General features: G+C 35.9%; 1 protein-coding gene and 1 long non-coding RNA gene across 6 annotated transcripts in view; one reads left to right on the top strand and one right to left on the bottom strand.

Moving 5' to 3' along the window:
• LOC309645526 (uncharacterized protein C1orf185 homolog) overlaps window positions 1-22,391 on the top strand; it is a 247,587-nt gene that overhangs the window by 206,239 nt on the left and 18,957 nt on the right. For 3 of the 5 annotated variants that reach the window (XM_082430752.1, XM_082430753.1, XM_082430754.1), the window contains exon 4: window positions 11,759-11,864. In XM_082430752.1, the coding sequence (XP_082286878.1) occupies window positions 11,759-11,864 (106 nt within the window). Of the gene's footprint in view, window positions 1-1,556; window positions 2,876-11,758; window positions 11,865-22,391 lie in introns of those variants that run through there. The other 2 variants (XM_082430755.1, XM_082430756.1) reach the window with 2 other exon arrangements.
• LOC309645804 lies at window positions 15,001-22,367 on the bottom strand. Its single transcript, XR_014255072.1, has 2 exons — window positions 16,016-22,367; window positions 15,001-15,108 (listed from the first exon to the last, which is right to left on the bottom strand). It is a non-coding gene; the product is annotated as an uncharacterized lncRNA (long non-coding RNA).

Here is a 22,391-nt window from a genome sequence, read left to right as displayed (position 1 = left end):
GTCCCAATTGTCTATTTTTGCTTTTTTTATCTATGCTTTTGGTGTCATATTCATGAAATAATTGCAAAGACTAATGTCATGAAACATTTTTTCTGTTTTCTTCTAGGAGTTAACAGTACCAGAAGACAATTTGTTTTTGTATATTGTTCTTGTATCCTGCAATCTTATTAAACTCACTTAATTTTTGTACTAGTTTATTTAAAATTCCACAGGATTTTCTACATAGATGATCATGTTCTCTGTGTGTCTTAGTCAATTCGAGCTGCTATAACATAATACCACAAACTGGATGTATTATAAACAACAGAAATTTATTTCTCACAGTTCTGGAAGCTGTAAATCTGATATCAGGGGGCCGAAATTATCAAGTTTTGTGTCTGGTAAGAGCCCTCTTCTTGCTTCTTGATGTGTTCTCAAGTGGTGGAAGGGGCTAGGGAGCTCTGTGGGATCTTTTTCATAAGAGCACTAATCCCTTTCACAAGGTCTCCACTCTCATGACCTAACCACTTCTTGAAGGCCCCAACTCCTAAAAGCATCACATTGGGCATTAGGATTTCAACATATGAATTTGGGGGGCACAGAAACATTCAGACCAAAGCACTGAGAATATAACTCTTATTTTTTCCATTTTACTCTAGGTGCCTTTTACTTCTTTTTCATACCCGGTTGCACTGGCTAGACCCTTCAGTGCAGTGTTGAATAGAAGTTGTAAGAGTGGACATCCCTGTATTGTTACTGATTTTAGGAGGAAAGCATTCAATCTTTCACCATTAAGTCTGATGTTTTCAATAAATGATCAATAAATGACTTTTATCAGGTTGGGGAGCCTGATAACTAGGATAGAGATTCCCTTCTATCCTAGTTTCTGAGAGCTTTTTTTTTTTTAAATCAGGAATGGATGTTTCAAAATTTTTCATGTCTATTGACACAGATCCATATTGATCACATGGATTTTCTTTTCTAACTTCTTTTTTTTTTTTTTTTTTTTAAATCATCACCTTTTTTGACGAGGATTCTTTCCTTCTTTCTTTATGGCTGTGTTGGGTCCTCGCCTCTGTGCAAGGACCCTCTCCAGTCACGTCAAGTGGGGGCCACTCCTCATCGCGGCACACGGGCCTCTCACCACCACGGCCTCTCTTGTTGCGGAGCACAGGCTCCAGACGTGCAGTGCAGGCTCAGCAATTGTGGCTCACGGGCCCAGCCGCTCCGCGGCATGTGGGATCTTCCCAGACCAGGGCTCAAACCCGTGTCCCCTGCATTGGCAGGCAGGCTCTCAACCACTGTGCCACCAGGGAAGCCCTCTAACTTCTTAATATGGTGAATTGCATTGATTGGTTTTTTCATGGTAAACCAACCTTGTTTTCTTGTGATAAACCCTACTTGGTCATGATGTATTATCCTTTTAATATAATGTTGGACTTAATTTGCTAAAATATTGTTTAGAATTTTGCATCTGTGTTCACAGATGCATTTTGCATATCTGTTCAGTTTGTAATTTCCTCTCTTTCTCTCTCTCACTTCTCTCTCTCTCTCTCTCACTTCTCTCTCTCTCCCTCTTTTTTTCCCTGGCTTTGGTATCAGGGTAATGTCAGCCTCATAGGATAAATCAAAAAAGAATTCTCTTGTCTTCAAATTTTTGGAAGCCTTTGTGTAGAATTAATACTATTTTTTCCCTTAAAGTGTTTGGTAGAATTTACCAGTGAAGCACCTGGACATAGAGTTTCTTTTTAAGAACTTTAACTACAATTTCAATTTATTTAATAGATGTGTGTCTATCTATGTTATCTATTTCTTCTTGAGTGAACTTTGAAAATTTATATATTTTAAGGAATTTTCCCTTTCATCTAAGTTGTTAGATTTATTAACATAAAATTGTTCATAATATTGCCTTATTATTCTTTTAATATCTGTAGAATCTGTAGTAATGTAACATCTCTCATTTCTTTTTTTTTTATAAATTTATTTATTTATTTTTGGCTGCGTTGGGTCTCTGTTGCTGGGCTCAGGCTTTCTTTAGCTGTGGCAAGCAGGGGCTACTGTTCGTTGTGCTGCATGGGCTTCTCATTGCAGTGGCTTCTCTTGTTGCAGAACACAGGCTCTAGGCATGTGGGCTTCAGTGGTTGTGGCATGCAGGCTCAGTAGTTGCGGCTTGTGGGCTCTAGAGTGCAGGCTCAGTAGTTGTTGAGCATGGACTTAGTTGCTCTACAGCATGTGGGATCTTCCTGGACCAGGGCTCAAACCCGTGTCCCCTGCATTGACAGGCAGATTCTTAACCACTGCACCACCAGTGAAGCCCTCTCATTTCTGATATTGATAATTTGTGCCTTTTTTCTTTTTATTGGTCAGTCTAGCTAGAAGTTTATCAATTATATAGACCTCAAAGAATCAGGTTTTTGTTTCATTGATTTTCTTTATTGTTTTTCTGTTTTCTATTTCATTGGTTTTCACTTGGTCTTTAGATTTTTTTCTTTTCTTTACTTTGGGCTTAATTTGCTCTACTTATTTTAGTTTTTAAGGTTATTCACACATTTTTTCCCTAATACTGCAGTTTTTTGGTATTGATTTTCCCCTACATACTGCTTTAGTGGCATCCCACAAATCCTGATATGTTGTGTTTCATTTCATTTGGGTTGAGTGTTCTGTAAATGTCAATTACATCCATGATGACACATGGCTTCCAAAGTTCCCTGGGGTTCATCTCCATCCCAGTCAAGCCTAAAGGGAGAAAGAACATGGAGAAAGGTGCTTGGGAGGTTTTTATGACATCACTTCCGTTCAAATTCCATTGGTTAGAACTCAGTCGCATGGCTTCACCTAATGGTATGGGAAGCTGGGACATGTAGTCTAGCCTTTTGCCTGGGGAGAAGAGGAAAATACATTTGGACAAACAGCCAGAAACCTCTTTCTATTCTCTGGAAGGGCTTGTATAAGATAAGAAATACTTGAATCATGGGTATACAGTAGAAATTGTAAAGTTATTGGGGCCTGCTGTTTTCTTTGGGGGAAATTTTGTAACTGTTGATTCAGTTTAATGGATACATGTTCATTTAGGTTTTCTATTCTTGAGTCACTTTTTGTAAGTCACTTTTTAGGTATATATAATTTAGTATAAGTTTTAGAATATACTAGCATAAATTTGTTGAAAGTATTTTCTTATTTTAATTTCTGCTGTAACTGTAATTATGTTCTTTCTTCACCTTTGAAATTGTTTACCTGTGCCTTCTTTTTTAAAATTTGGTTACTCTTACTAGAGATTTGTTAATCTTGTTATTGTTTACCTAAAATCTTAATTTTTTTCACTAATTTCTGTTCTTTTTTATTTCCTTCCTCCACATTATTTGGACTCACTTTGCTTGTCTTTTTCAACTTGCAATTTGAATGCTAAGCTCATTTTTTTTTCAGCTTTTTTTCCCCCCTTGAATTTGTCTTCAGCTTTGTTGCTGCAAGCATTTATACATAGTGCTTCATTATCGATTAGTTTTATGTAATTTCCAAATTTCCATTGATTTCTTCTTTAATGCAAGAGTGATTTACACTGTGATTAAAAATTTCCAAGTATGGCAGCTTTTCCTAGAGTATGTATTAGGTTACTAATTTAAAATTAATTATATTATTGTCAGAGAATGTGGTATCTGTAATAATCCTATAAAACTGTTGAGTCTTCCTTTATGGCCTGGTATATGCATGCTGTTTGAGATGTCATCTTCTTTACTATGTTAGTAATTCCTTGCAACATTATCTTATTTATTCCTTATTCTAATTATGTGAGACATAATATGACTCCCATTTTTCAAATAATATTAAAATCCAACCAGCATAATAAGTATCTCTTCCAAGTACAAGTTCTTCCTAGTTAGCTTTGTATTCAATCAGAGCAACCACCAACTAAAAAAAAATCAGTGTGGTCAACTTTTTATACCAGTTGCATATGAGCCCTGCTTATATTTCATTATAGATTTTTAAACCTCAGGGTAAGGATTCATTCTTACTTCAATGGCCTTTTATCCCTCCCTTGGTGTCTCAAACAGTATCTCACACATATTTGGTGTTCAATAAGCATTTGTTGAACTGGAGTAAACCTGAGACTGAAATCTGGCAAAACCCTAGGAGAGTATAATAAACAGGTATTGAATACTCAAAAAATAAAACCGAACATTCAGTTCTGGAATCACTACAAAAGATAATCTGAAACTACTCCTGACACAAATATATAGTAATTCTGGTTAAAGATATAGGCATAGATACAGATAAGTAACATCTATATCCATGTCTATATTTATCTATATCCTTTATACATCTATATATATCCATATGTAGATATGTTAAAGGATATGTGTATATCTAGCTATAGATAGATAGGTTAAAGGATAGACAGACTGGGGAAGAGGAACCTATAAAGGCAATAACATTATAGACAGAGAAATGGGAAAAAACCAAGTGAATTAATTTTACTTATGCCAAGGTAAGAGAGAGAGAGAATGGTCAATAGTGACCTTTCAATTGTGTGTTAATGAAGTTATTAATGACCTTGGGAATAGAAGTTGTGAAGTAGAAATTCTCATTTTAAGAGTTTTGGCTGCAAATGGTAAGAAAAGGATCAACTGTAAGCTGGAGGTTACTGTGCATAGAGAGAAAGTTTTGTTTATCTTAAGGTGAAAGAGTCATACCCTGGTTTAGGATTTAATATCTTTGGCTAGCTATCTCTTACTCATTCTGTAAGATTTAGCTCAGGTGTTCTCTAAGAAACTGTTCCTGCACTTAGTCAAAGTGCCTCTGTTGTCTTAGTGCTGTCAACAAGTCATTATCATAGCAATTAGAATATTGTAATGAATATTCTGTTTAAATGTTGTACCCTCCAGATTTTAAACTCTATGACCATGTGTTACTTATCTTTCAGTCACCAATTCTTTTTTGTTGTTGTTGTTCGTTTATTTATCTATTTATTGGCTACGTTGGGTCTTCATTGCTGCATGTGGGCTTTCTCTAGTTGTGACGAGCAGGGACTACTCTTTGTTACAGTGTGCAGACTTCTCATTGCAGTGGCTTCTCTTGTTGCAAAGCACAGGCTCTAGGGCATGTGGGCTTCAGTAGTTATGGTGCGTGGGCTCAGTAGTTGTAGCTCACAGGCTCTAGAGCACAGGCTCAGTAGTTGTGGCACATGGGCTCAGTAGTTGTGGCTCATGGGCTCTAGAGCACAGGGTCAGTAGTTGTGTCACATGGGCTTAGTTGCTCCGCAGCATGTGGTTTCCTCCCGGAACAGGGATCGAACCTGTGTCCCCTGCATTGGCAGGCGAACTCTCAACCACTGTGCCACCAGAGAAGTCCTCAGTCACCAATTCTTGGCAAGGGTTTGGCAATAGAAAGTTCTCAAACCATGTTTAACTAGACTATGGAGTTTAAAAAAATTTTTCTCCTATCTTTTTACAGATCTTCCTGTATCTGTATTTTGTATTTATTTCTTCCATTATAATGCCTATAATACCTTTTTAATTACACTTATTCTTTTTCACATATATGAACTTCCTACTAAACCACATACCTATGGACTTCCCTGGTGGTCCAGTGGTCCACACTTCTACTGCTGGGGGTGCAGATTTGATCTCTGGTCGGGGAACTAAGATCCCGCATGCTGAGTGGCACAGCCAAAAAAACAAGAAAAAACCCACATACCTTTATTATTCATTTTTCTAATACTAACATCTAGCACAGTGCCTATCGTTTATTCATTAAATAGTCAATCATTTTTGAGTAACCAGTCATTATTCTAAACTCTAAGAATACCAGAGTGAAAAAGATTTATCTTCTGGTAGAAGAAGACAGACAATAGACAGTAAACCAATAAGTAAAGAAGACTATTTATTATAGCAATTATTAAAGACAAAGAAACAGGGTCATATAATAAAGTGACTGTTGAAAATGAGGAGTCATTACTTTAGATAGCATACTTAAGGGCAGAGTCAAGAAAGTAAAAATCCTACCTCTGTATATAGTGTTCCTTTAACTTATATATTGACTAAATCTTCAAAGTGAGAGGGGATCTTAATGATCATAGAGTCAAGCCTTTTCATTTTACAGATTGATTTATAGATAAAGTGTGATTTGTTGGAGGTATTAGAAAATATGTAATTTGTCTTTCTCTTGGTAAAGTGGTTTGGGAACTTTCATATTCTCTATAGCTCACTGGAATTCCCCTGAGATATAAATGGCCCATTTAAACCAAGGACTAGAATGGTGTTTTACTAATCACACCTATTTTCTTCCCTAATGGAGAATTACAAAAAGGATAAAGAGGAGGGAAGAGATCTTAAGGAGGAGAAAGCTAAATAGGCTGTAAACACAGTGATAACAATAGAGAAGTTGCTACAATGAGACTTGTACAAAGTAAAGGTGTCAAGAATCACATATGAAGATTAAAAATTTTTGTTCCTGATTTTTCTAAGATTCTCATGCTAGAAAATCTGAATGTACAGAAAGGTCTGGAGTGGAAAATTATAACTAAGCCCTTACCCCAGGAGTAGCCAGTATTGATTATTTACCTTATAAAAGTATGTTTTTCCCTCTTTCTTTTCTTTCTTTTTTTTTTTTTTACAAAATTGAGATCCTATTGTTTTTATATTTTTTATATTTGAGAAAACCAGAAAAGTAAAAAGAAAAAGACAAAGAATAACAAACATTCATGTAATCTTCTACTAAATAAATATTTTTTCATCATATAAACTTCAGATTTTTAATTTTTTAAAGAAAACATCACAGATAAAGTCTTAAGTTTATCCATAGTCCCATTCCCCTCATTTCCTCCCCAGACACAACTAATATCATGAGTATGGTGTATTTTAATACTTCTGTCACATTGTTTTTTAAAAAGTATTATTTTGTGTTTCCTTTTAATGTGCATAAATGGAATCAGTATGTGATTAGAATAATTGAATATAAATTTATGGAAATCGCTTTATTCACTGAACACTAGGTTTTTCAGTTCTATTTATGATGATACATATCGATCTAGTTTATTCATAAGTCATAAGTTTTAAGCTTGAATTTTCACTGAACACATCTCTATAACCAGCACCCTGTTCAAGAAACAGTATGTTAATTACCAGCATCCCTGAACTCCCCCCGATGTCTTTGTTTGCCTTCTTTTCCCAACATTATTTATGAAATTTATCCACTTTGTTGTGCATAGTTGTACTCTATTCTTTCTCATTGTTATAGAACATTTTGTTTCTTTAAATCAATTAAACTTTTAAAATTTATCCGTTTAACTATCAGTTGGCCTTTGGGTAGTTTCCAGTTTGTGTCTCTATCAACATACACACATAAAAGTGATGCTATCAACATTCTAGCATATATTTTTAAGAAAATATATATGTACTTCAGTTTGGTATATATCTAAGAATTGCTGGGTCATAGGGTATGTATATGTTCAGTTTTAATAATAGTGCCAAACAGTTTTCCAAAGTATTATAGAAAATTACATTCCCACCAACAGTGAGTGAGAATTCATGTTACTCTGCCACCTTGACAGCACTTGATATTTTCCATCTTTTTCATTTTAGGCATCATACAGGGTTGTCGTATTGACTCTTTGTGGTTTAATTTGCATTTCTGTGATTATTAATGAAGTTTTCATATATTTATTGGCCATTTAGATATCCTGTTTTATGATACCCTTAAGTATTTAGCATTTATACTTAACTGTTTCTCTAACAAAATCTAAAGATATTCATTGTCTATACTAGATAAGGACGGACTTTAGCAATTTTTTAATTACTATTGTCCCTCATTTATTGGTTGTATGCCTTTGAGCAAGTTACTTAACCTCATTTTTGCCTCATCTGTTTCCTCATCTGTAAAGTGGGGAAATAATAATACTTAGCTTATAGAATTGTGAGAATTAAATGAGTGAATATATATATAATCACTTTGAACGTGCCTGGCATATAGTATTTGCTGTATAAATATTAGATTATTATTATTGTTGTTATTGGTGAAAGAATAGACAATGTATACAAAGGGGACAGAATAGAGATTCCAGAAATAGACAGAGACAAATATAGGTAGCTGATTTTTGACAAGGGTGCAACAGCAACTCTATGAAGAAAGGATGGTCTTTTCATCAAATAGTGTTGGAATCACTGAATACACATATCCCAAAACAAAAAAAAACAAAAAAAACTTGACCCCTGCCTCTTGCCTTATGCAAAAATTAATTCAAAATGAATCATGAATTAAATGTAAAACATAAAACTAGAAATATTTTATAGGAAAACATAGAAGAAAATCTTTCTGACCTGCAAAGAGTTCTTAGATACAGCCCATAGCACAAACCATAAAAGAAAAAAGTTGATAAATTGGATATCACTAAAATTAAGAAGTTTTGCTCTGTGAAAGACGCTATTAAGAAAATTGAAAAGACAAGCCACAGCTGGGAGAAAATATTTCCAAATCATGTATCTGACCAAGGATTTGTATCCAGAATATATAAAGAATTCTAAAAAATCAGCAAAGATCTGAACAAACACTTCACTGAATAAGATATATGGATGGCAAATAAGCATGTGGAAAGATGCTCAACATAATTATTCACTAAGGAAATGTAAATTAAAACAGGGGTCCCAAAAGAGAGAATAGAGAAGTAGCAGAGAAGCAATATTAAGAGATGCAGCTTAAAAAAGGTTTTTTCTTTTCCTTTTTTTAAAGGAAGATACCACTGTATCTCCACAGTAAGATACCACTGTGCATCTATTAGGATGGCTGAAATGAAACTGACAATATCAAGTGGTAGCCATGATACAAAGCAACTGGAACTGTTGTATTTGCTGGTGGGAAAGCAAGACAGAACAACCACTTTGGAAAGCAGTTTGGTAGTTTCTTATAAATTTGAATATATACTTGCTATATGACCCTACTGAAATAAAAACTTATGTTCAAATAAGCAACTGTATGCAAATGTATAGTATGCCTTATTCCTAACAACCCCAAACTGGAAACAACCAAACATCTCTTAGCTGGGGAATAAACTGTGGTCCATCTATAAAATGGAATGTTACTCAGCAATAAAAAGAAACAAACTACTGATACATGCAACAACATGGATGAATCTCAAATGCATTATGCTAAGTTAAAAAAGCCAGACTCAAAAGACAACATGCTGTATTATTCTATTTATATGAAATTCTGGAAAAGGCAAAAACATAAGGATAGAGAAGAGGGATGGAAAATAATCAGTGGTTGCCAGCAGTTAGTACTTGACTACTAAGAAGCTGTACCAGGAAATGTTTTGGGGTGATGGAAGTTTTCTGTAACTTGGTTGTGGTGGTGATTAAATACTTCTTATATTTGTCAAAACTTACAGAACTGCACACACACACTCACAAGTGAATTTTAATATGTGTAAATTGAAAAAAAAGTTTTTTAAAGAAAAAACCTTCTGGGCTTCCCTGGTGGTGCAGTGGTTAAGAATCCGCCTGCCAATGCAGGGGACATGGGTTCAATCTCTGGTCCGGGAAGATCCCACATGCCGCGGAGCAACTAAGCCCGTGCGCCACAACTACTGAGCCTGCGCTCTAGAGCCCGCGAGCCACAACTACTGAGCCTGCGTGCCACAACTACTGAAGCCTGCGTGCCTAGAACCCGTGCTTCGCAACAAGAGAAGCCACCGCAATGAGAAACCCGCGCACCGCAACAAAGAGTAGCCCCCGCTCACCGCAACTAGAGAAAGCCCGCATGCAGCAATGAAGACCCAACGCAGCCAAAAATAAATAAATAAATTTTAAAAAAGGAAAAGAAAAGACCTTTTTAAGCTGTATCTCTTAATATTGTTTCTCTGCTACTTCTCTATTCTCTCTTTTGGGACCCCTATTAGTTTTATGCTATATGCTCTTAATCTTTTCCAAGTCTCATAATTTATCATATTTTCCACTTTTTTATGAAATTGGGTGAATCTCTCAGTATTATCTTTCATTTCATTAATTCTTTGTATTTAAAGAAACATGTACTCCATCTTAAAATTTTTTAATTTATAATTTCCAAGATTCCTCCTTGGTCCTTTTTTGAGTTGGTCATTCACCACGCCAGAGGATGGCTTGGTCTGGGAATTGTCTCACTGATATTCTCTGCTTCTTCTAGTTAATTCCTGCTTCCAGATCTCGGTGCCTAGCATGCTTGTGGTTTTAGCTCCTACTTATTTCTGTGTGTTGCTTTTCTTCTTTTGTCCATAGAAATATTTATCTTATATTTGAGTACAACTATATCTTTAAATTTTTTTAAAATTTGTGTTTTATCTATCTTGCTTTTATCATTTAATACTATCTGATATCTCCTTATACCACTATACCTGTGATCCTCAACTGAGGGCAGTTCTGCCCCTCAGAATGCATTTGGTAATGCCTGGAGATATCTTTGGCACAATGCACAGGACAGTCCCTCACAACAAATTATCTGGTCCAAAATATCTATGTTTTTTCATGTATAAAAATGAAAATTGGAGGTGTTTTTTCGTAATGTATCACTTTGATAAATAGCCTTATGTAATTTTTTGTACCATTAATTAATTTCCAAATGTAGATATTTCTGAACCCAAAGAAAACTAAGATTTGAGAGGCACCGTCTAGAAAGTTGGAAATTACTTAGGAAACAACAGAAGTATGGGAACAACAAAGTCTTTATCACGTCATACCCTTAGTGGAACTTATAATATGTTCACACATAAAGATCTTCTATTAGTTTTATACTTTTAAACCTCTTTTTCCCCAAATAATATACTCCTAAGTTGTCTTAAGGCCCTTCAAATTCTATACAGCCTTCTGTGAAAGCTTTCTACAGCTTGCTTTATGTTTAGGTAGCAGATTTCAGAATCTTAATGAATACTTGACCAACCTAACTATAAATATCTCATGCTTTCTTTATTCTTAATTCTTTTTAATACATACCAGTATTGAGATGTTTGGTGGCAGGGATACGATAATAGAAAAAAACAGAGGACTGCCTTTAATTTGCTGCATGACCTTACTTCACTTACTGTTTTCACCTGGGCCTCAGTTTTATCATCTGTAAAATGAAGGAGTTATACCATATAATTCCTGTAGGCTTTTCCAGTTATAAACTTGTGATATATCATTATTTACATTGCTTTTATTTAGCTTTTGGCTATGATCTTTTACTGTTCCTGAGAAAAAGTAGAGATAAAATGTTTAAAGATTTCTAAGATCTTTAAAAATTCCTCATATTTGTTCTTTACTACCCTCATCTACCTCCTTGTAGTGATTGATAATAAAAATCTTAAAATGGAAATCCTCTTATGTTGAAGGACTGCAAAGAACGATACTGGAAAAGTAGCATAAAAATTCACAGCTGGACTGGAAAGGGAGACAACTAGATAAGAAGAAAGGAGGTGACAGCTGTATAAAAACAAGCAAAACAGGTCTCAAATTTTGGTAGGGTCAAACAAAAGTGCCCTGGGCGCTAATGAGGATGAGGCCCCATGTAATTCTCAAACTCAGGGTCTTGAAATTTATTAGAATTGCAAAGGACCAGAATTCAGGTCTCCCAACCTCCTCGTTAATGTCTTAAACACTACATTATGTGTTATTATGTGTTATTAATGCACATTATGTGTGTTTTTATGGGTGTTAATGTGTATTAACACACATTATGTGTTATTAACACTACATTATGTGTTAAGCTATTATGTCATTTAATTTTACATAGAGAATGAAGATACATGCCTGAAATAATCTTTTATAATTTATTTGTATAGGTTTTTTTAACCACTTAACCTATTTTCTGGGTGCTGGTGCTGTTACTTTGGGAATTGGTTTCTTCGCTTTGGCATCAGCTTTGTGGTTCCTGATTTGCAAACGAAGGTAAGATTTATTAGAACATTTGACTTTCTTTCTTTTAAAAATTCAGTGAAAGATTTTCTCAAGTGGTATTAAATTTAAATAACTATAATGATATTGATTCTGTAATTTGATTGGGGAGAGAAAACTTTACATGTTTAGAGTAGCCTGAAAAGAGAAGGCCTAGTAGTATAATAGTCCGAGCAGTATAATAACAATCTTCATGCATTAAAATTTTAAGGAATAACAAGATCTATTTTATTCTGTAGAAGACATGGGTTTGAATTATAATAGAAAGCTAGAAAATTTTTAAAATTTTGACTACTAATTTAGAGGTTAAAAACATTACTGAGAGAAAAAGACTCTCTTTCTTTAGGAGATATTTAAGAAGAGAGCTGACAGAATCTCTGGTATGGTCTAAATGTAGTCTTTTGCCAGAGATGGAAAAAAGATACTTGATACCTCAGTTCCTTTCAACCCTAAAATTTGGTGTTTTTTATTATTTAATTGGTTCAGTATTTGCTTTGGCTCATGTTAAAAAATTTAAATTGTAATACGATCTTCCCACACACTCTTCCAGTATTCCCTATTTCAGCAAATGAATACATACTATCTATCCACTTGCACAAGTCAGAAAACCAGAAATTATTCACTAATTCATTCTTTCACAGACTTGCAGTGCCACTGGGAGGAGACAGATAATTAACAAATAAAGTGGTCAGGGAATGTCTCTTCAAGTGGGTAGTATTTAATCTGAGACTTAGGTTAAAAAAAGAAGCCAGACATGTGACGACCCTGTGGAAGAGCTTTTTTCTAAGCTAATGGGATAGCAAGTACAGAAACTCCAAGTAGGAATGATCTTGGTATTGTTCAGTAAACAGAAAGTCAGTGTGAGTAGACTGAAGTGAGAGGGAAATAATGATGAGATTAAAGAGGGAGATAAGGGTCAAATCACACAGGAATTTGTAGGCTAAAACATGGAGTTTAGATTTTATTATTTCTGCCATCAGAAGGTTTTAAGCAAGGGAATGACATTATCATCATAATAATAGCTAAAATCAAGTGTTTACTGCACACTGTTCTAAGTGCTTTATATGTAGCTATCTCATTTAGACCTCATAACTGCCCCATGAAGTTGCAGTAATATTATCCCCATTTTAAAGACTACAATACCACCTATAGATGATTTACATTTTAATAACACTTAACAATTTGAGATATAGATTTTAAATATATGATGTTGAATTTCAACAAATATATTCCCATGTAATCACAACCCCAGTCAAGATACAGAAATTTTCCATCATCCTGTAAGGATCCCTCATCCTGCTTTCCAGGAATTTCTCTTCCTGCTTTCCAGGAATTTCTCCCCACCTCCTACCCAGAGGCAGTCGTTATTCTGATTTTTATCACCATAGATTAATTTTACCTATTCTTGAACTTCATATAAATGGACTTTTTATGTCTGCTTTTTCCACTTAATATAATATTTTTGAGATTCATTTATGCTGTTGCATTTATCTGTTCATTCTTTTGATTAATGAGCAGTATTACATTGTATAAATTTACCTCAGTTTGTTTATCCATTTTTCTGTTAATGGACATTTAAGTCATTTCCAACTTTTAGCCCTTAGGAAATAAGGCTGCTGTGAACATTCTAATCTTCTTGTACATGTGCTTTCACTGCCCTTGGGTAAGAGTGGAATTGGTGGATAGTATGATTAGCTTTATAAGAAACTGCTAAACAGTTTTCCAAGATGGATGTACATTCCCATCAGCAATGTATGAGAGTTCTGATTCATATTTTTAAAAAATTTTTCTTATGTCTCTATAAATCCTGTATGTTAATGGAGCAAGAGTAAAAGCAGAGAGGCAAGTTAGGAGGCTACTGCACAGTCCATGTTAAGGATGATTGTGTCTTAGACTAATATGGAAGTAGAGGAGATGAAGAGAAGGGGCTGGACTTGGGGTAGTTTTGCAAGTAAAGTTAGCAGGTCTTATTGATAGATTGGATGAGGTAAGGAAAGATAAGTGAAATGGCAGAGTTAATGCTAATACCTACATTTTTATCATGAGCAACTGAGTAGTTAATCATGCCATTTACTGAGATGAGGAGGTGATTGGGGGTGAAACAAGTTGAGGGAGTGGTGGTAAACTAGGAGTTGTATTTTGGATGTAAGTTTGAAAGCCTATGAGACATCCAAGTTAAAATGTTAGACAGTCAGATATACATGTGTGAACTTCAGGGGAGAAATCAGGGCTGAAGATTTAGGTTATAAGTGTATAGAGGGTATATAAAATCATACAACTGGGGGGCATGGAGTCAGGATGGTGGAGTAGGAGGACATGGAGTTTGTGTCTCCTCACAACTAGGGCAACTACCAGACGCTGGTGGGTGGCCTTGACACCCAAGGGGATGGGAGGAACCCCCAAGTGACTGGGTAGGATGTTGCGGGGAGTGAGGGAGGAAGAGAAGTGGAGGTGAGATGGTACTGGCACCCCTGAGGGGTGGCTGGGAGAGGGAAGGAGTTCCCATGCCTGGAGAGACCCATTCACCACAAGGGGATTAACAGGGACAGGGAGAGACCCTCAGGGGTTTGGAGGATCAGAGGGGAATGCGGCCAGCATTTCCCCTGCCCACTCGGGCCCCAGGGAGCATGCTGGGGTCCCAGGTCTGGTCCTCCACCTTCTGAGGACCCTCCATCCACATGGGTCCTGGGGACGTGGGAACGAGAGAAGGGGGAAGAGTAGAGGTGAGCAGGGAGGGACCCTAGGGGATCTGAAGATTGGGGGAATGGGACTAGTGTTCCCCCACCCACTCGGGCCCCAGCAAGCCTGCTGGGGTCCTGGACATGATCCTCCACACTCTGAGGCCAGAGGTAATCTGATCCCCCTCCAGCCATGCTGAGCCTAAGCCCCACCCCCCATTCCCACCAGGGCCTTTTCCAGCCATGTCGTACTGAGCCCAGACACCACCCCCCACCTAAACCCTGCCCCTGCTTAAGCCTCACCCCACACAGCCAAGGCCTTTTCTGGCCCTTTTTTTTTTCCCTACTATTGTGGTTCTGTTTTACCTTTCAGTTGTTGTTTCATTTATATTTTTATTTTTTCTAATATATCTGTTAGTGTTCTAAATTTATTTAATTTTTATTCCTTCTTATTGTTCTGTTCTTTTTTTTTGCCATGCCATGTGGCTTCCAGGATCTTGGTTCATGGGCTGGGGGGGTCAGGTCTGAGCTCCTGTGGTGGGAGCACCAAGTCCAAACCACTGGACTAACAGAGAACCTCAGACCCCAGGGAATATTAATCAGAGTGAGGTCTCCCAGAGGTCCTCATCTCACCACCAAGACCCAGCTCTACCCAAGTGTCTGCAAACTCCAGTGTTGGAAGCCTCAGACTAAACAACCAGTAAGACAGGAGCACAGTCCCACCCATCAAAAAAAATGAGATGACAAAAGAAATATGTTACATATGGAGGAGCAAGGTAAAAACCTACAAGGCCAAACAAATGAAGAGGAAATAGGCACCTACCTGAAAAAGAATTCAGAGTAATTATAGTAAAGATGATCCAAAATTTTGGAAATAGAATGGAGGCACAGATCAAGAAAATACAAGAAATGTTTAACAAAAACCTAGAAGAACTAAAGAACAAACAAACAGTGATGAACAACACAATAACTAAAATGAAAATACACTAGTAGGAACCAATAGCAGAATAACCGAGGCAAAGAATGAATAAGTGAGCTGGAAAATAGAATGGTGGAAATAACTGCCAAGGAGTGAATAAAGAAAAAAGAATGAAAAGAATTGAAGACAATCTTAGAGACCACTGGGACAACACTAAATGCACCAACATTCTAATTATAGGGGTCCCAGAAGAAGAATAGAAAGAGAAAGGGTCTGAGAAAACATTTGAAGAGATTATAGTCAAAAACTTCCCTAACATGGAAAAGGAATTAGCCACTCAAGCCCAGGAAGTGCAGAGAGTCCCAGGCAGGATAAACCCAAGGAGAAACATGCCAAGACACATAGTAATCAAATTGACAAATATTAAAGACAAAGAAAAATTATTAAAAGCAACAAGGGAAAAATGACAAATAACATACAAGGGAACTCCCATAAGGTTAACAGCTGATTTCTCAGCAGAAACTCTACAAGCCAGAAGGGAGTGGCACAATATATTTAAAGTGATGAAAGGGAAGAACCTACAATCAAGATTACTCTACCCAGCAAGGATCTCATTCAGATTTGACAGAGAAATTAAAACCTTTACAGACAAGCAAAAGCTAAGAGAATACAGCACCACCAAAGCAGCTTTATAACAAATGCTAAAGGAACTTCTCTAAGTGGGAAACACAAGAGAAGAAAATAAACTACAAAAACAAACCCAAAACAATTAAGAAAATGGTAACAGGAACATACATATCAATAATTACCTTAAATGTGAATGGATTAAATGCTACCACCAAAAGACACAGACTGGCTGAATGGATACAAAAACAAGACCCATATATATGCTGTCTACAAGAGACTCACTTCACACCTAGGGACACATACAGACTGAAAGTGATGGGATGGAAAAAGATATTCCATGCAAAAGGAAATCACAAGAAAGCTGGAGTAGCAATATTCATATCAGATAAAATAGACTTTAAAATAAAGACTGTTACAAGCAATAAGGAAGGACACTACATAATGATCAAGGGATCAATCCAAGAAGAAGATATAACAATTATAAATATTTATGCACCCAACATAGGAGCACCTCAATACATAAGGCAAATGCTAACAGCCATAAAAGGGGAAATTGACAGTAACACAACAATAGTGTGGGACTTTAACACCCCACTTAAACCAAAAGACAGATCATCCAGACGGAAAATAAGGAAATACAAGCTTTGAATGACATAATAGACCAGATAGATTTAATTGATATTTATAGGACATTCCACCCGAAAGTGGCAGAATACACTTTCTTCTCAAGTGCACATGGAACATTCTCCAGGATAGATCACATTTTCCAAGGTCACAAATCAAGCCTCAGTAAATTTAAGAAAATTGAAATCATATCAAGCATCTTTTCTGACCACAATGCTATGAGATTAGAAATCAATTACAGGGGAAAAAAACTGTAAAAACACAAATGCATGGAGGCTAAACAGTGCGTTGCTAAATAAGGAAGAGATCACTGAAGAAATCAAAGAGGAAACTAAAAAATACATAGAAACAGATGACAATGAAAAAAAGCAGTTCTAAGAGTGAAGTCTATAGCAATTCAATCTCACCTCAAGAAACAAGGAAAATCTCAAATAAAAAATCTAACCTTACACCTAAAGCAACTAGAGAAAAAAGAACAAACAAACAAACAAACAAACAAAACCAAAGTCAGTAGAAGGAAAGAAATCATAAAGATCAGAGCAGAAATAAATGACATAGTAACAAAGAAAACAATAACAAATATCAACAAAACTAAAAGCTGGTTCTTTGAGAAGATAAACAAAATTGATAAATCTTTAGCCAGACTCATCAAAAAAAAAAGGGAGAGGACTCAATAAAATTATAAATGAAAAAGGAGAAATTACAACTGACACGACAGAAATACAAAGGGTCATAAGAGACTACTACAAGCAACTATATGCCAATAAAATGGACAACCTGGAAGAAATGGACAAATTCTTGGAAAGGTACAACTTTCCAAGACTGAACCAGGAAGAATTAGAAAATATAAACAGATCAATCACAAGTAATGAAATTGAAACTGTAATTAAAGATCTTCCAACAAACAAAAGTGCAGGACCAGATGGCTTCACAGGTGAATTCTATCAAACATTTAGAGAAGAGCTAACACCTATCCTTCTCAAACTCTTCCAAAAAATTGCAGAAGGAGGAGCACTCCCAAGCTCATTCTACAAGACCACTATCACCCTGATAACAAAATTTAAAATATCACAAAGAAAGAAAATTACAGACCAATATTACTGATGAATATAGACGCAAAAATCCTCAACAAAATATTAGCAAACAGAATCCAACAACACATTCAAAGGATTATACACCATGCTCAAGTGGGATTTATCCATGGGATGCAAGGATTCTTCAATATATGCAAATCAACCAATGTGATACACCATATTAACAAATTAAAGAAAAAAACCCATATGATCATCTCAATAGATGTAGAAAAAGCTTTTGACAAAATTCAACACCCATTTATGATAAAAACTCTCCAGAAAGTTGACATAGAGGGAACCTATCTGAAAGTAATAAAGACTGTGTACGACAAACCCACAACAAACATCATTCTCAATGGTGAAAAACTGAAAGCATTTCCTCGAAGATCAGGAACAAGACAAGGATGTCCACTCTCGCCACTCTTATTCAACATAGTTTTGGAAGTCTTAGGCATGGGAATCAGAGAAGAAAAGAAATAAAAGGACTACAAATTGGAAAAAAAGTTAAACTGTCATTGTTTGCAAATGACATGATACCATACATAGAATATCCTAAAGATGCCACCAGAAAGCTGCTAGAACTAATCAATGAATTTGGTAAAGTTGCAGCATACAAAATTAATGCACAGGAATCTCTTCCATTCCTCTACACTAACAACAAAAGATCACAAAGAGAATTTAAGGAAACAATCCCATTTACCGTCGCAATAAAAACAATAAAATACCTAGGAATAAACCTACCTAAGGAGGCAAAAGACCTGTACACAGAAAACTATAAAACACTGATAAAAGAAATCAAAGATGACAAAAACAGGTGGAGAAATATACCATGTTCTTGGATTGGAAGAATCAATATTTTGAAAATGACTATACTACCCAAAGCAATCTACAGATTCAATGTAATCCCTATCAAATTACCAAGGGCATTCTTCAGAGAATTAGAACAAAAAAATTTACAGTTTGTATGGAAACACAAAAGACCCCAAATAGGCAAAGAAATCTTGAGAAAGAAAAATGGAGCTGGAGGAATCAGGCTCCCTGACTTCAAATTATACTACAAAGCTACAGTAATCAAGACAGTATGGTACTGGCACAAAAACAGAAATAGAGATCAAATGTACAGGATAGAAAGCCCAGAGAAAAACCCACGCACCTGTGGTCACCTAATCTATGACAAAAGAGACAAGAGTATACAGTGGAGAAAAGACAGTCTCTTCAATAAGTGGTGCTGGGAAAACTGGACAGCCACATGTAAAAGAATGAAATTACAACACTCCCTAACACTATACACAAAAATAAACTCAAAATGGATTAAACACCTAAATGTATGATTGGACACTGTAAAACTCTTACAGGGAAACGTAAGAAAAACACTCTTTGACAAAAATCACAGCAAGATCTTTTCTGACCCACCTCCTAGAGTAATGAAAATAAAAACAAAAATAATCAAATGGGACTTAATTAAACTTAAAAGCAAAAGAAACCATAAACAAGACAAAAAGACAACCCTCAGAGTGGGAGAAAATATTTGTAAATGAAGCAATGGACAAAGGATTAATCTCCAAAATATACGAACAGCTCATGCAGCTCAATATCAAATAAACAAACAACCCAATCAAAAAATGGGCAGAAGACCTAAATAGACATCTCTCCAAAGAAGACATACAGATGGCCAAGAGGCACATGAAAAGATGCTCAACATCACTATTATTAGAGAAATGCAAATCAAAACTACAATGAGGTATCACCTCACACTGGTCAGAATGGCCATCATCAAAAAATCTACAAACAATAAATGCTGGAGAGGGTGTGGAGAAAAAGGAATCCTCTTGCCCTCTTGGTGGGAATGTAAATTGATACAGCCACTGTGGAGAACAGTGTGATGGTTCCTTTAAAAACTAAAAACAGAACTACCATATGACCCAGCATTCTCACTACTGGGATATACCCTGAGTAAACCATAATTCAAAAGGACACAAGTACCCCCGTGTTCATTGGAGCACTATTTACAATAGCCAGGAGATGGAAACAACCTAAATGTCCATCGACAGATGAATGGATAAAGAAGATGTGGTACATGTATACAATGTAATATTACTCAGTCATACATAAAAAGGAACGAAATTGGTTCATTTGTAGAGGTGTGGATGGACCTAGAGTCTGTCATACAGAGCGAAGTGGGTCAGAAAGAGAAAAACAAATATTGTATATTAACTAATATATGTAGAATCTAGAAAAATGGTACAGATGAACCTATTTGTGGGCAGGAATAGAGATGCAGACACAAGAACCGATGGGTGGACATGGGGGAAAGGGGAGTGTGGGACGAATTGGGAGATTAGGACTGACATATATACACTACCATGTGTAAAATAGATAGCTAATGGGAACTTGCTGTAAAGCATAGGAAGCTCAGCTCGGTGCTCTTTGATGACCTAGATGGGTAGGATGGTGGTGGGAGGGAGGGAGGTCCAAGAGGAAAGGGATATATGTATACATATAGCTGATTCACTTCATTGTACAGCAGAAACTAACACAACATTGTAAGGCAGTTATACTCCAATTAAAAAAAAAAAGTCATACAACTGGATAAGACTAACCAGGGAGTGATTGTTTAAAGAGAACAACATAGGACTGGTCTTCAGCTCACCAATATTAGGCATATAGAAAAAGAGTAGGAAGAATCAACAACATCTGAGAAGGAAAAGCAGAAAGATGTGTGGTGTCAAGGAAGTCAAAATTAGAAAATGTTACAAGAAGGAGGCAATGACCAGTTATGTTAAAGGTTGAGAAAGATGAGGATAGAGAAATAAGTTTTGGAATAGCAACATGGAAGTTATTGGTAGCCTTGAACAGTTTTGGTGGAGTGATGTGTTCAGAAGCTTACTTTTGTGTAAAATACAAGAGAAAATTCAGACAAGTACATACATCCTTTTAAGAAGCTTTTTTTTTTTTTTTTGATGTTGGGGAGTTGCTGAAAGGGGCAGAAACTGGAAGAAAATGTGAGGTCAAGGAAGGATTGTTTTGTTTTGGTTTTTTTCCTTGAAAGACGGTAGACATGCTTGATATCTCCCTCTCTCTTTCCCACCCCTACTAAATTCGAACCATCACCAAGTTGTATTTATTTTACTTCATTAATTGCTCAAATCTATCCATTTCTCTCCATTATCATTGCCACTACCTTATCCAACTTATCATTATCCCCCACATAGTCCTACAGAGTTATAACTGACCCTTTACCTATACTCCTCATTTAATCTTCTTTGCACTTCAGCCAGATATTTTCCAAATGCAGATCTGATCAAGTCACCCCACCCTTCCACCCCATTCCCACTACATTATAAAGGACTTGCTATTGCTTTTAGGATGAAGACAAAGCCACATGACTTTTAAGGCCCTACGTGGTCTGCCCATGCATACTCTCCAATTTCATCTCCACCTTCCCTCTTGCTTTCTGTGCTTCTGCTACACTGTCCTAATCTGGCCACTAAGTCTTTGCACTTGATATTCTCTGACTAGAATATTCTTACTCCTACAACTCCCCTCCTCCACTACACTCTATCTAATAACTACTCCCATTTCTTCAGATACCTAATTCAATCATCTCATCCTCAGAAAAGCCTTCCCTGACCTCTCTAAACAAGTTAATTCCCTTTCTTATATACTCACAGAGTACCAGGTAGCTTTCCTTGATAACACTTTCCACAGTTGTAATTTTTCATTTTCTTGTGATTGTTTTATTAATACCTGTCTTCCTTGCTAGTGTTTAAGCTCCATGAGAGCAATGACAGTTCCATGAGTATAGTGGCTGTGCTTTTTTCCCCCTGCCATTGTATATACAACATCCAGCATAATGCATGGCGCATAGTAAGTACTCGGTAAATATTTGTTAAGTCAATTGAATTCAATAAATGAATGAATTTTAATTGTTAATACCGCAATAAATAACATAATAAGATCTCTTGAATTAATTTGGAAAATTTCTAGTACCTCAGAAAGAAGAAAAGGCGATCAGCATTATTTTTTAAATTGTTAAGTTTAGAATTACTATTAGAAACTACATTCCTTTATACTTAATTGTCTTTGATCAGCTTTGATCAGTTTACTTGCTGCTTCAGTATTTCTAACCCTCTCTCAAAATTACTTGTGGCTGCATGCATAAAGATCACAGGTACTCTTCCCTTGTAAGTCATTAGTTTCAATTCAGTTTCCTTCTACTTACTTTTGCCAGAGACATTATTAAACATAAAATTGGCCACTGAGTTCCATTTCATTTAATTTCCTTTGCCATTAAAGGCAAATCTATGAAAAGACTAATTGACATTAAAGTCGATTAATTATCTCACAACCAGAGAGAAGGTTATCAAAAACTGATGGCTAATCTTCAAACTGGAAATATTAACCCTGTGAAGAAGTAGCTTAATTTATGTTCTATGAACAAAATAGGTGTAATGAAATCAGTAACATATGAAAAGGGAATATATAAGTTGATTAGTGCTTTTAAAAATAAATATATAATATATTCTGATTTTAAAACGTTTATATAGAACTGTTGGAAACAGAATAATTTTGTTTTATAATTCATGTTTAATAATATTCT

Source organism: Balaenoptera physalus, assembly GCF_965194825.1.
Source record: "Balaenoptera physalus genome assembly, chromosome: 1".
Lineage (NCBI taxonomy): Eukaryota > Metazoa > Chordata > Mammalia > Artiodactyla > Balaenopteridae > Balaenoptera > Balaenoptera physalus.
Note: the sequence above shows the minus strand (reverse complement) of the source record. Positions and strands in the feature narration are given on the sequence as shown.